Here is a 13,913-nt window from a genome sequence, read left to right as displayed (position 1 = left end):
ACATTTTTGAGTTACCAAAATCAAGATTATGGTTTCAAATATTTATTTTAGATCTGATGCTGATTAAAAGTTCCGACATTATATACTCTTATTTAACCCGTAAAGCATTAAGACTTTTTATGTGGATTTCATTATTTTGCATCACATATACAGCAAGCGTATTCTCATTGTGAGTTAGTGACAGGACCGTTTTTTGAATATTTTTCCTTCATTTGAATGATGATAATTTTACTTTCAAATGAATGTGTTCAAGCAACTTCATACATTTTAGATTGGATTCATAAAAATGTCATCAATTCAATTGTTAAACTGAGTGTTTTTCTTTTGTTTTTAAAATGTATCATTTGTATAAAATGTCTAAGATTGATCATTTCTTGTGCTCTTTTCAATGCTTTCATACCGTTGTTGCCTCTTGATAAGACTTGTTACCTTGTACCTGAAATGAAAGGAAGAACTCTAATTTGTCAACATCATGTTAAGAAATGTTGTATGTGATGAAGTGGTTCGTGAAGGTCATTGGTTTTATCTTCTTGAGAAAACTGAAGACAAAAAAACAAACTTTTTTGGTTTTGATTTATATCAATAAAGGGAATTGACATAATCATTGATTCGAATGTAATCCGACGTTATTTCATGTCTTTACCCAACAAATACCGGACAATAATTTAATAAAAATATTTTTTGTCCTCGTTTCTCCACAACCCAGAAAACGATTCTTCTTTATCCGTTTCCTTTTTGAGTGCGTCTTTGACGATGTGATGCCCCCTACAGTCTAATTCTGAGCATCTTTAAAACCCCGGGTAAAAACAAATAAATTCCCAAAGATAATTCGACATTTAAGTAAATTGATGAAATTGGACAGGAGACGCATTTCATGTTGGATAATACAACTAAATTACCTAAGAAAGTATTTTGATGAGCGAAAGATGAGTCGGCATTGAGTAGTTGTCTCTGGCCCCTTGCCAGGGAGAGGCAATGATTAGAGGTGTAGCAGACTAGTCTCGCTCAACCAGTGGCTGGCAAGTTTCTGTAGTCAGCAGGGATTTAGGTATGTGGATAACTGGCCTGCTTTCTGGAACCGACCTGACCTGCTGAGGAGGGATGGTCTTCACCCTAATTGGGAAGGTGCTCTCACTCTTTCTAAAAATATAGAGTATTGCTTTCCATGACAGTGAACACTAGTAACACCAGGTGTGGAGCCTGTAATGCTAGAGCTAACTAACGCTATGCTAGATTCTTACAATTCACATAGTTTTTGTAGTTTAGAGCGTTCCATTTCCTGCACCACACACCCTGATCTGTTCTCTTCTGTAGCATTTCTTCTGTGCTCCTAGCCTCTGATTCTCCCTCGTTTGGTGATGAGGAAGAAGAAAGGACATTATTTTCTACTGCTATTCATCCTGTTACTCCACTTGTCAACAATATTCCTGTGGTATGGAATCCGGGCTGCACCTGCCGCCATTCAAGGCTCAACATCCATGACTGGGAGCAAAATCTTGTGGAGGTTACCACTAAGGTTCAAAATACGGTAAAGGGTTCAGCTAAGTCCACAATGCTGAAGCTTAGTCTTCTGAATATTAGATCATTAGCTTCCAAAGCTTTACTTGTTGACCTTTTTAGTGATCGCAGTCTTAACTTAATTGGCCTTTGTGAGACCTGTTTAAAACCAAATGAGTTAGTAAATAGCCAAATAAGGCTCCTCCCCCTAACTTTGTGAGTTTGCATTTGGCACAACCGTGCAAGAAAGGTAGCGTTGTTCCTCTTGTATCGGAAAGTATGCTGGAATTTACTCCTGTACCTCTACTTTTTTCAAAGCGTTTGAAGCACTTGTTATGAGGTCCTCTATGTCACCACCAATTTATGTAGTTGTTGTGTATCGCGCAGCTGGACCATATTCAAATGTTTTGGATGAATTTTCGGAACTGTTAACATACCTAGTAACTTATGCAGACAATGTTATAATTATTGGGGATTTTAATGTTCACATAAACTCTCCGTCTAATTCACTAACGGTTGCTTTTAAGTCATTGATTGATACATTTGGTTTTAATCAAATAGTTGATATGCCCACCCTTAAAAATGAGAATACTCTAGACCTTGTTCTGACCCAGGGTGTAGAACCCCTATAAGTTTCAGTGTTCCCGTATCCCAATGATATCTCCGATCACTATCTTGTTAAGTGTGAGCTGCTGTTTAATGTTTACTGCGATAAGGAAATTTTAGGTTTTAGTAGTCGCAATATCCACCCTGCAACAGCATTAGCTTTAAAAGAACTATTACCCACTGCAACTGGGGCCTTCCCTTCGTATATTGGGCCTGTTGACTCACTTACAAAGGACTTTAATACTGCTTCTGTTTATGTCCTTGACTCTGTGGCGCCCCGCGGCATTTTGACCAAAGAAGCATACATAATTGAAGAAACCAGGACACTTTAACAAGGTTGCAGGAAACTTAAATGAAAATGGCGCACTACAAAGCTTGAGGTCTTTCGACTGGCCTGGTGTGACAGCTTGCTGAAATATAAAGTAGCTCTTGCCTCAGCGAAAGCATCGTTTTTCTTTAACATTATTGCTGTACATAAAAATAATCTGAAATTTTTGTTCGACACAATGGCAAAACTTGCTAGACAGCAACCTAACCCAAATAGTTCTACTTATTCAGCTAGTGACTTTATGGTATTTTTAATTAAAAGATTCAATGCATTCGGAATGAAATTTTAAATGAACGTTCTGCAACCCCGTCCTACCTTAAAGATGGGGAGGTTTCGGGTCAGGACAGTGTCAGTGGCTGTTCAGAAACGTCCAGGTTTAAAAATGTGTCCCTTGATAGTCTTACACAGATGGTCAGTAGGGCCAAACGAACTACTTGCCTACTTGATCCATTTCCGGCTTTACTGGTGAAAGGTCAGTTTGGGGACCTTCAGTTTTAAATCTTATTAATATATCGCTATCCTCGAGTATCCTTCCGGTAGCCTTCAAGTCTACTTTCATTAAACGCACGCTTAAGCGACCTAACCTTGACCCGGAAAGCCTATTTAATCATAGGCCAGTGTCAAATCTACCATTTTTTTGCAAAGTTACTTGGAAAGGTTGTTGCACAGCAGTTGAACGACTTTATGTCGGAAAATAATCTTTTTGAAACTGTCCAGTCAACATTAAGAGCAAATCACTTAACTGAGACAGCTCTGGCTAAAGTAACCAATGATCTCCTTTTAGCAATAGATTCCGGTGCCTCATCAATGTTACTTCTGCTGGATTTCAGTGCTGCTTTTGATACTGCGGACCACAACATATTACTTGTTCGTCTGGATAAATGGATCGGCATCTCAGGAACCGTACTCTCGTGGTTTAGATCCTACCCGTCAGAGAGGATTCTGCCGCATTCTGAACCAGCTGCAAACTTTTGACGCCAGACATCGGGAGACCAGAAAGCAATGCATGACAGTAATCAATCCGAGAAGTCATAAACGCATGAATTAGAACCTCTGCATCTGATTGGGACAGCATCAAACGAAACTTTGCAATATTACGGAGGTGGAAGAAAGCAATTCTAGTCATATTTTTCACGTTTAACTGAAATGACAGATTAGGATCAACTATAACACCTAGATTTTTGACCGAGTCACGGTGGGTGGTATTACATTTGTCGAGGTTCAGGGCAGTGTTAGAGAACAAATCACAACATTGAGCTGGACCAACAATCAACGTTTTTCCTGGGTTAAGGTGCAAAAAAATGAAGTGACATCCATCTTTGTATCTCAGTAAGGCAGGCCTCCAGATTTCTTCAACTTCACTGACCAGTTGTCTCCATAATATCACTAAGCGGAGGCATATAAATACTAAAAAAGGAGGGGGACAAGTACAGAGCCCTGTGGAACGCCACAGGTGACATCAAAATGTTCAGAGGTCAGATACCATAGTTAACACATTGTGTCCTGGTCATCCTGGAAGGGGGATGACCACTTGTGAGGGCCCTTCTCAAGGTTTCTCATTTCCCTCATGTTGAGGTTTTGAGTTTCCTATGCCTGTATGTTGGTTTAAGCTCAGGGGATGTTGTTATTGTCATCTGTGCAGTCCTTTGAGACATTTTGTGATTAGGGGCTATACAAAAAAATGTGACTTGAAACGTGATGGCGAGAGGGGTTTTTGGGGATAATTCCGGCAACAGAGTTATAGACCAGATGAATTTTATGGCGGGACTTTTGAGAAAGACCGTAAAGGAGGGAAGTCCAGCAGTCAAGGCGTGAGGTGATCTCTGCGTGGTTGTTCTTGGAAAGGTTGGATGACATCCTGTAATCTAAATGAAACGGGCATTTTGCAGTTTCATAGAAAAACAAAGACGGTCATAAAAGCCACTTTATTGTAAATAAAAGTAAAGACATGGTTTTGGTTTTCCTGATGAGACAGCGACCCAATAACACAAGGCTCTTTAAGGACTTTCTATGACAGTCCCACAGAGGAGCTGTGATTATTAGTCAGATCTAAATGTATGAAATCGTCAACTATGAGTGAATCCCATTGGGTTTAAAAGAAATCTTCAAAAGAATATCCAGCCACAAATTCACATTTCAAATAAGTTTGTGATACAAGTGAAAGAAATCCAGATAAGTGTCATGCTTTGATTACATGTATAAATAAATATTGTACATTCATATTTCGATTTAAAATAAACACCTTGGGGGGCAGGGGGTATTGTACAAAACTAAGATAAAGGATTAAGCTGGGATACATTTATGATCTTGGTTGGAATTAGCCTCAAGTTAAAACTAGCCTGGCTCAGTTACTATCAATGTTCCCTCTAAGCGCCCTCTAAACATTGTCAGCGCACAAGAAAATCTAGCCAGCTCACAAAAAAATGAGGGCTCAAAATTGCTACTTAAGAAGCGAATTAAGTCAAAGTTACAGTGCATGAAGTTCAAAATACGAGGGTTCCCCTGACGCTGTGTTCTAAATGCGGTATTTTGCAGTCGAAGTAGAACCAAGTTATGTAAGGTCAGTAGTTTTTCGAGAACCGGCTTCTTCGGCTCGGCTCACTAAAAAGAACCGGCTCTTTCGGGTCCTTAACGGCTCTTCGGGTTGTTTTTGCTTCTTTAATCCCAACAGTGACCAAATATTATGTAAAATTATGCACAAAATGACTTAAAGGAAGGGGGAATAGAACAAAAAAGAAAAAAAAGCCAAAATGAAAAAGTAGTGAAAAGCTGAGAAAAAAAAGAAACAAAAGGAAGAAAAAAAAGAAGGAAAATTTAGAAAAAAGCCAGAAAAAAAGAAAAGAAAGAAATAAAGGAAAAAAGTAAATAGAGAACAAAAAGAAAAAAGTAACAGCTAGAAAAAAATAAACACAATGAGATTTTTTTAAAGGAATTGAAAAAAAAAATTGAAAAAAATCAGGGAAAAAGAAGAAAAACTTTGTGTTGCATTCAAATAATTTCCATTTATATCAAGTGAATCTTGTTGCCAACATTGTACTTCCACTAAAAAAGTAATTAAATACAGTTGTGTTACGTGCAACCAACTAAATAAGCCCCCAAAAATGTTAATATTATGTGACAAAATATATCAGGAAAAAAAAGAAAATGGGTATCTTGTGAAAGAATTGTAAAAACAAACGACGTTTGTAGGCCGTACAACCTTTGCAATAATACATGAGTCAATTCATTCAAAAGAGAAAAATCATTTTGCATTGCTGAAAACTCAGCAAAATGTAACTTGATGTCAAGTTTTGGACATGTTTGATAATGATTTAGTTGCCACACTTGGGATTGCCGTTGCTCACTGTTGTTTCAAGCGTTGCTCATCGACTTTGGGTGAACGCTCAGACCCGTGCAAAATTAGAGGGAACATTGGTTACCTTGGTGATTTATTCTTTACAGCAGGTGTTTCCGATGCAGTACTCAATGAACCGGTGTGCAAAGGTACCTGGCGTTGCTCTTTCTATATTATAGTGCTTGTCACCTTTTTTTTTCTCATTTTTTTCAAAGGTTTATAAAACTCCATTAGGACATAATGTACAGCGGCTGTAAAACATCATGGGCGACACATTTCCATTTTGTGATCCGTAATTCTGAGATGGGTCGATTTGAGGATTCAGTGAATGCGCATTTATTCCAACTATCTAAAGCTTGCTTGACATTTTCATCCTGACTTGGCAAATGTGCAACCCATTAAGCCAGGCTAGATCGAGATGCGCTTATGCGGTTAGCCTGGATTTCTTTATTCCTGTTTCGTGCAATACCCCCCGTAAAGAGACAATCTTGATTAAGTCAACTCAAAGAGTTATAACATAAATTTACATGTGTACACAAGAGATGCTGCAAAAGTACTTCATAACAAAAGGCAAATAGTGGAACATAATGAGGACATAGTAATTACCAGTGCTGTTATTCATCATTTAATTTCACAACAGTACACAAATAAGTTCATTTAGTGGTTGCTGTATTTTTTTTTCAAATGTAGTGCAGTGGTTAGCACATTCGCCTAAAACGCGAAATGTCCCCGGTTTAAGACCGGGTGGAAGATTTGATAGCCTGGAGAGTGATGGGCGCCACCAGGCCGTACTCGCCCAAGAAGCACCACAGAAAATGGTGCCATAACGACCTTAGTGGTCAAGCGATCCACACACAGACAAATGCAAAGTATGAGCTCATATCAAGCGGAGTGATGATGGCTATTCTCACCAACAGTTGACAACACAGTCAATATTTGACCGCAAACTGAACAAAAAAAATAAGGCTGATTTTTTTTTTACCTCAATCTGAGCAGGCAAAAGATTTTTGACCAGAGTGGATTCTTGTATGCCTTTTTAAATGTGTTTTATGGGTGAAATTTTGACCACAGAGTGAACAGGCAAATGGTTTTTCACGAGTGTGCATTCTTGTGTGGATTTTTAAGGTACCTCTCCGGCTGAACTTTTGACCACAGTCCGAGCAGGCAAAAGGTTTTTCACCACTATGGGTTCTAACATGGATTTTTAAGTTTGATTTTTGGCTGAATTGTTTGCTGCAAACTGAGCAGGCAAAAGGTTTTTCACCACTATGGGTTCTAACATGGATTTTTAAGTTTGATTTGTGGCTGAATTGTTTGCTGCAAACTGAGCAGGCAAAAGGAGTTTCACCTGTGTGGATTCGTGCATGGGTTTTTAAGTGTGATTTATGGGTGAACCTTCTGCCACAAACTGAGCATGCAAAAGGTTTTTCACCAGTGTGGGTTCTTATGTGTACTTTTAAACTTTCTTTGCAGGTGAATCTTTGGCCGCAATCTGAGCAGGCAAAAGGTTTTTCACCAGTGTGGCTTCTGGCATGCCTTTTTAAATGTGTTTTATGGGTGAAATTTTGACCACAAAGTGAACAAGCAAAAGGTTTTTCACCAGTGTGCATTCTTGTGTGAATTTTCAAGGTACCTCTCCGGCTGAACTTTTGACCACAAACTGAACAGGCAAAAGGTTTTTCACCAGTGTGCATTCTTGTGTGGATTTTTAAGGTACCTTTCCGGCTGAACTTTTGACCACAATCTGAGCAGGAATAAGGTTTCTCACCTGTGTGGGTTCTTGTGTGCAATTTTAAGCTTACTTTCCAGTTGAATCTTTGGTTGCAAACCAAGCAGACAAACGGTTGTTCACCTGTGTGGGTTCTCGTGTGGATTTTTAAGGTACCTTTCCGTGTAAATTTTTTACCACAAACTGAGCAGGAATAAGGTTCCTCGCTGGTGTGGGTCCCTGTATTTTTATCTAAGTTTGATTCCTGGCCAAATCTTTGGTCAATAACTGAGCAGGAAAAGGGTTTCTCACCTGTGTGGACAATGCTATGGCGTTTCAAACTTTGCTTGTTTGGAAATATTTTCCCACACGGCGAACATTTGTGAAATGTATTATCACCTTCTGACTGTTCGTCGTCATCATCGTGTGTAGAGTCGGACGTGTCGTCGTCATCTGTTGTCCCGGAGCTTCTGCTTGGAGAAACCATCTCCTTGTTCTCTTCATGTTGATATTCAAAGTGTCCGGTCACTGGACACTCTCTCAAATCTTCCTCCTCTTTAACGTCAACAGGCTCAAAGTCCTCTTCCTTTTCAACATCAACCAACTCTGAATACTCATCCTCCTCCATTTTAACGTGAACAGTCACCAAATCGTCCTCCTCCTTTTTTATGTCAAATGTCTTGAAAATCTCATGCTCTTCTTCTTTGTTGCCAGGCAACTTTGTCTCCTGTTGCCGAGTAGGAAGATCCTCTTGACTGACGTCTGCAGGACACAGGACACACATGAATGTGTCAAATTATTGTATTGGAATTGTATGCGTTTGAGTCTCGTTGACTATCAAATAGATGAACTCGACACAATTAACAATGCAAATCAAGGCCCTGATGTTAACTGATATTGTTTCAATAACTTTTAAATAGAAATGAAATATCGTTTCAAATCATCCTTTCATAAATTCGCTCCACTTACAGCAGGGGTGTCAAAGTCAAATGGATGGAGGGTGTTGGGAAATAAACTATTAAAATGTATCGTTTACCAAATTGTTCGAATTAGTTATCCGACTCCATTAACCAAATATAACCTTCTTTCACTTAACAATGCATGCTCGTTGCTTTTTGTGAAAAGACGGGCAGATTTAATTTCTTAAAGAATAAACTAAGTGAATTCCATCGAATTAGCCGAATGAGCTTGGTGGCCTTGGGAGTAGGGCGCCCGCCCCGAGACCGGGAGGTTGCTGGTTGGCCGAGTCATACCTAAGACATACAATTGCCCCCCTGCTTCAGCATTAGGGGTTGGGATTGGGGGGTTTGGTCACAGAATGACTCCCAACACATCAGTTGGGTTGAGCGAGGGGGCTGGGAATCCCCTCCTCTGTATCAATCTCCAGAAAGAGTCAGAAATGTTTATGTGTTCTTGACTCTAGCCACCTCCCACTAAGGGGATATGGCTCCGGTATATATATATATATATATATATACATATATATAGCCGAATTATTGTCGCTCGGATCTTCGTCGAGCATTTTCTCTCGATTCTCCCTCGATCTTGTGCATTTTTTCGATCTTCTGAAGTTCTCCCGGCCCACGTTTTTTCCGCAAGCAGGCTCCTCCCATGGGCGTGTCAGGAAAAGGCCCCACGTGGCCCCACCGTCTCGGAGAGGAGCGTCGCGATGTCTGTCCTTGTGCGTCTGGCCTCCTCCATCAGAGTCCAGTTATCAACAGAACTAAACAAAACATTCGGAACGGCGTGACCTGAAGCCCACTCAGTGAATATCTTTTGCATTAAATGTCATTTTTATTTGACCGTACAAAATCCCTTATAATCAACGAGGATCATCTTGGTGCGATTTTTTGCATATTTTAGTTACGCTGATAACAATTGTTCCAGATTTTTTTTTATTATCATTAAGAATCTGTTCAGAATGATATAACGAAACACATGTACAATATAACATGTTAAACGACATAATTAAACACGTTTGAAATAAAAATATGGTGTAAAATTTTTGTTGTATTTTGTAAGGGAAAATACGACCGTTTGTAAGGGCACGGAGCCCTGGAGCGCGACAGGTATGGAAAATGAAATAACAAAATGTCAAAAATCTTCCTGAAACGAAAGTGACCAACCTGCTCTGTCCATCACATCTGGTAGCTGCTTGCTAATGCTAACTTGGTTTAGCCGTCGATGTTGTCGTTCGTTCACTTCTTGCGCTTCCCGATGCTCCTCTTTCGAATTTATTTTGCCTGTTGAGTACATTATAGCTGCATTTCAAGTTCACGATTAATTGGTTGATCGATTTATTGATTTTTACCAAATGGAATTGATATTTTACGCACGGCTCGAGCGGAATAACACGTAACCAGGAAGAAGAATCATATAGCTTCCGGTTCACACCAGTGATCACCGTAGCTATTTCCTTTTTATTTTATTTTTTTTCGCTGTATTAGTTCTGTATATTTCAAGAAGCACCATCTTGTGAAAAAAAATGTTGATTTTGTTAGTTTTCTGACATGGAATCTAGAAAACACTGCAAAACATCGGAGCCGCACGTTTAGCGAGTCTGCCATCTTGTGGAGTCTTTGCATAGTGTCACTAAGTTTGTTGTCACTTTCGAGTTTTCCAGCTATATTAGTTTGTTATTTGATTATCACATCATTACTTTCATAATTATACGATTAATTTGGTTGTCACTTCATGTTTATTCACATTTTTACTGAATTATTTACTCGCTCTATTCACACCTGTCGCGCTTCAGGGCTCCATGCCCTTACAAACTGTTGTATTTTCCCTTACAAAATAATCTTTCACCATATTTTTTTTCAAACGTGTCTATTTATGTAGTTTAACATGTTATATTGTACATGTGTTTTGTTATATCATACATATTGTCAATTAACATTTTGTTGTGATATACTGAGTTGCTCGACATGAATGAGGTTTATTATCAAAAAAGTTCAAAAATGAAGTCGCTTGGACGTTCACTGTAGAAGGAAAAAATAGAAAAAAATAGAATAATACATTTTCTTATCCAAATTATGAATTCATTTTCTGCATTCAATTGTTGTTGGTAAATTATACTGATTCAAGGGATAACCACAAACCTGTCTTTTTTCATTTTTTTCCTTTTATACTTCCTTTTTTTCTTAACTTCTTTATACAAGATAATAATCCGTAATATAATGCATCAAAGCAAGTGAGCCGTTGGAAAGCCGGCTCTCTTTAATGAGTTGAGCCGAAAAAGCCAGTTCTCTAAAAAGAGACGGACTTCCTTTCACTACACAACTACCACATGAAATCCGATGTTGAATGATGCACGATGGGAAATCCCCAGGCGGCATGTGCACAGTCGCATCAAGCCACTCACTTCGTTTGCAACGAAAAAAAACGATAGAGATAGAGGCCACCACGGCGAACTCGTTTGACTAGATTTGCCGTTTCGTGATGGTCGGTCTATACCGGATGGTACCCATCATTGACAATTTTGCGTTTTTCCGCCCAGATTTTCTTGTATGTCGTACACGTCTTATAATGCATCATAAACATACTTTGTACGGCAAAAAATGTACAGCTTGACAGGTATGTGTATTCATATTGGTATTTTCCAGCAATAGATCTTATTCATACACACTTGAAGGATGAGCAGTGTCCCCTTGCTCAATAAGTCGTTGTAATGAGTTTCATGTTCCATTTGGCAAATCCACAACCCTTTATGATAAAAACCCTGATCGGGCATATTTCAATGCCTTTGGTGGGACAACATATCTCCAATCAATTGTTCCGGACTGCACTTCGTTTTTACTTTTATTGTCCAACTGAACTGCTTCTCTCCAGCTTTACTTTTTCTGCATCCAAATACTCAGTCTGGTAGTTGAACACGCGGCGAGACACGGATTATCCGACGCCAACAATAGCTAGGCTCAGCGGCTCGCTCAAGGTTGCCTCAGCTCAATAATTATAGCTATCTTTATTTATATTGCTTATGTTTTAGGGAAATCCCCTTGGAGTACAAATGAAATTCCTCACAATCTGTCACATGGTCTTGAAGTAGAATTCATCAGTTTTTTTTTACAGAGAGAAGAAAAGACAGAGGTCATGGCAGTTGATAGTTGTCTTTTATTCAACAGAAAATTAAGTTTTTCCCCTTTGGCACTCACAGTTCTTCACTGAAGGCCTATTTGTTTTGTCCGTTCACACTTTTATCTTTTATTTTGTTTTAACTGCACTGAAAAGAGAAGCCCTCCAATTCCGCTGTACTTGGTTAAGGACAATAAAGGATATAAACTGATTTATTCATTCATATTGTTTGTTGTGACGGTCTGTTGAGATTGAAAAATGTTGCAATGTTCCATTTCTGGTCAGGTAAATTAGGGCATTGAATGACATATTTGCAAATTGACCCAAAAATAGTGTTCTGAATACATAAAAAATGAATACAACAGTTATTTACTCGTTGCTTTGGAATTAGATCCCAGGTAAACTGGAAACTAGATAAGTTATTTCTCCAACACATCTGCTTGACCTTGTTTTCCATCAACAGCCCTAACAGCGCTGAAGCCGGGTAGCTCCAAGTTAGTGTCCGGGATGCTGGACGTGAACCACGTTTCCGTAAAACACCGCAAACTGCACTCCCTGTACGCTTTCGATGTTATTCACCAGCACAGCCAGTTTGTCTGTCTTATATGATAGAGAGTTCACATTTCCTATGATTACGGATGGTACCCAAGGCTTATAACAACTCTAGCCGCTTAGCCTTCACATTAGCTCCGGCTCAAACTAAATAATTGATATCCCTTATCTCAGTCTGGTGACTCTTTTGTTTTAAATACGCCAAGGACATCGGCAACATGATAATTGGGGGATATATGCTGGAAGGCTTGCAAATCATTAATCGTGCACCGGCAGTTCAAACTTGGAACGCTTAAAAGAAGAGAAATTAAAATGAAATGACTCAACAGCAGTTTGACTTCAGAAGACAAATACAGTCACAAAAACAAATATTTATTGTCAATAAAAGTATCAAAAATGTTGTGATTTGCTGATGAGACTGCGACACAATCATCCATCATTAAAATTCATACACAAAACCCTTTCTCAATTTTTGTGGAGGATGGAAAATAAATAAAATAAAATAAATTTTTTTGTAAAACTAATCAGTTGAGACGATTGACCGAATGCTACCTGCGGTTATTAGATTTCTCTCCCTTCATAACAAACAATAACAAACCAATAGCATACATTCTTCAAATAATTTTGCCATTTCTTACCACGATAACATTTAATTGATGCAAAATAAAAGAGATGGATAAGTCATTTTTGTTCAACATACATCTTAACACGACAATTGGGTTTTATCGTTTTCGGGTTTGTTGCTTAGGAATATAAGAGAGGACAGAACAGACGACTTCAGCACATGTGATATTTCTTAAAATGATGTTGGTGATCCATTCATTTCAGTAACAAGGTAGCAGTCTAATAAAGACACCAAAAAGATAATTGGAACCCAAAAACAAGGCCCTACTTAACAACTTGGACACATTACAAATGATTACATCCTAAAAATAGAATAAATCAAAGAACTTATGACATCTTAAACAAGTCATGTTAATTTGTTTGGCCCTTAATCACAAAGAGTCTCAAAGGGATGCACAGACCACGGACTATTGCAAACTGCAGACGATTATGATACCATCCCCTGATCTAAAACCTACATAAGGGCAAGGAAAAACTCAAAAACCTCAAATCAACTCCTGTTTATTTGTGATGTTAATAATCACAAGGAGTCTCAAAGGGCTGCACAGACCACAGACTATTGCAAACAACAGACTATTATTACATTATCCCCTAATCTAAAACCTACACGAGGGCACTGTAGTTATATTTTTCACTTAAAAAATGTTTTATTCCTACCACCATTTGTAAATAAGTTAACTTTTACAACTACAGAGCTGATTTTACTGCCTATAGAATTAGAATTGTCTTCATTCTCATTGATAACCACACACTGTAGTGCACATTGTTAGCCACGAGATAAAGGTAAGAGTGAGACAGGTAGGAAGACCCAAGTTTTATGTAACTTCACGCTTTGTGCATGAATAAAACTAGCATGACCAGACCCTAATCATGGAAAAGGTGTCAATCGAAAAGTGAAGGCTAACGACCACATTGGGAATCAATTTAAGAGTCTGTTAGTAAACGTAAGTAATGAGGCGAAACAAACAATAGTCAATTGTTAAACCGCAGTGATTCACATTCGGTTGAAAATAAATCTCGTCACTGGATTTTATACATTCGACTATAAAGGATATTGTACGATCAAATACAAATTACATTTAATGCAAAAGATATTCCATGGGAGGAGCCGGCGCGCGATTGTGCGGAGAGAAGACGGCCAATAAGAAGAAAGCTATAGCTAGTTGCAGACGCACATTGAAAATTGGAGA

General features: G+C 38.6%; 1 protein-coding gene across 1 annotated transcript; it reads right to left on the bottom strand.

Moving 5' to 3' along the window:
• Positions 1-5,357: 5,357 nt before the first annotated feature.
• On the bottom strand, positions 5,358-9,821 carry LOC148366613 (uncharacterized). Its single transcript, XM_088333418.1, has 2 exons — positions 9,600-9,821; positions 5,358-8,235 (listed from the first exon to the last, which is right to left on the bottom strand). The coding sequence occupies exons 1-2, from the start codon at positions 9,727-9,729 to the stop codon at positions 6,749-6,751; spliced, it is 1,617 nt and encodes a 538-aa protein (XP_088189544.1). The 5' UTR covers positions 9,730-9,821; the 3' UTR covers positions 5,358-6,748.
• Positions 9,822-13,913: the final 4,092 nt, after the last annotated feature.

Source organism: Urocampus carinirostris, chromosome 4, assembly GCF_059441175.1.
Source record: "Urocampus carinirostris isolate Australia breed hairy pipefish chromosome 4, RoL_Ucar_1.0, whole genome shotgun sequence".
In the NCBI taxonomy this organism is placed as follows: domain Eukaryota; kingdom Metazoa; phylum Chordata; class Actinopteri; order Syngnathiformes; family Syngnathidae; genus Urocampus; species Urocampus carinirostris.
This window is presented reverse-complemented; position numbering and strand designations above follow the sequence as displayed.

Coding starts and splice junctions, on each gene's coding strand:
- LOC148366613 (XM_088333418.1), bottom strand. CDS start 9,729: ATGTACTCAACAGGCAAAATAAATTCGAAAGAGGAGCATCGGGAAGCG. Junction 8,236..9,599: donor AGATGTGATGGACAGAGCAG/GTTGGTCACTTT, acceptor TGTGTCCTGCAG/ACGTCAGTCAAGAGGATCTT.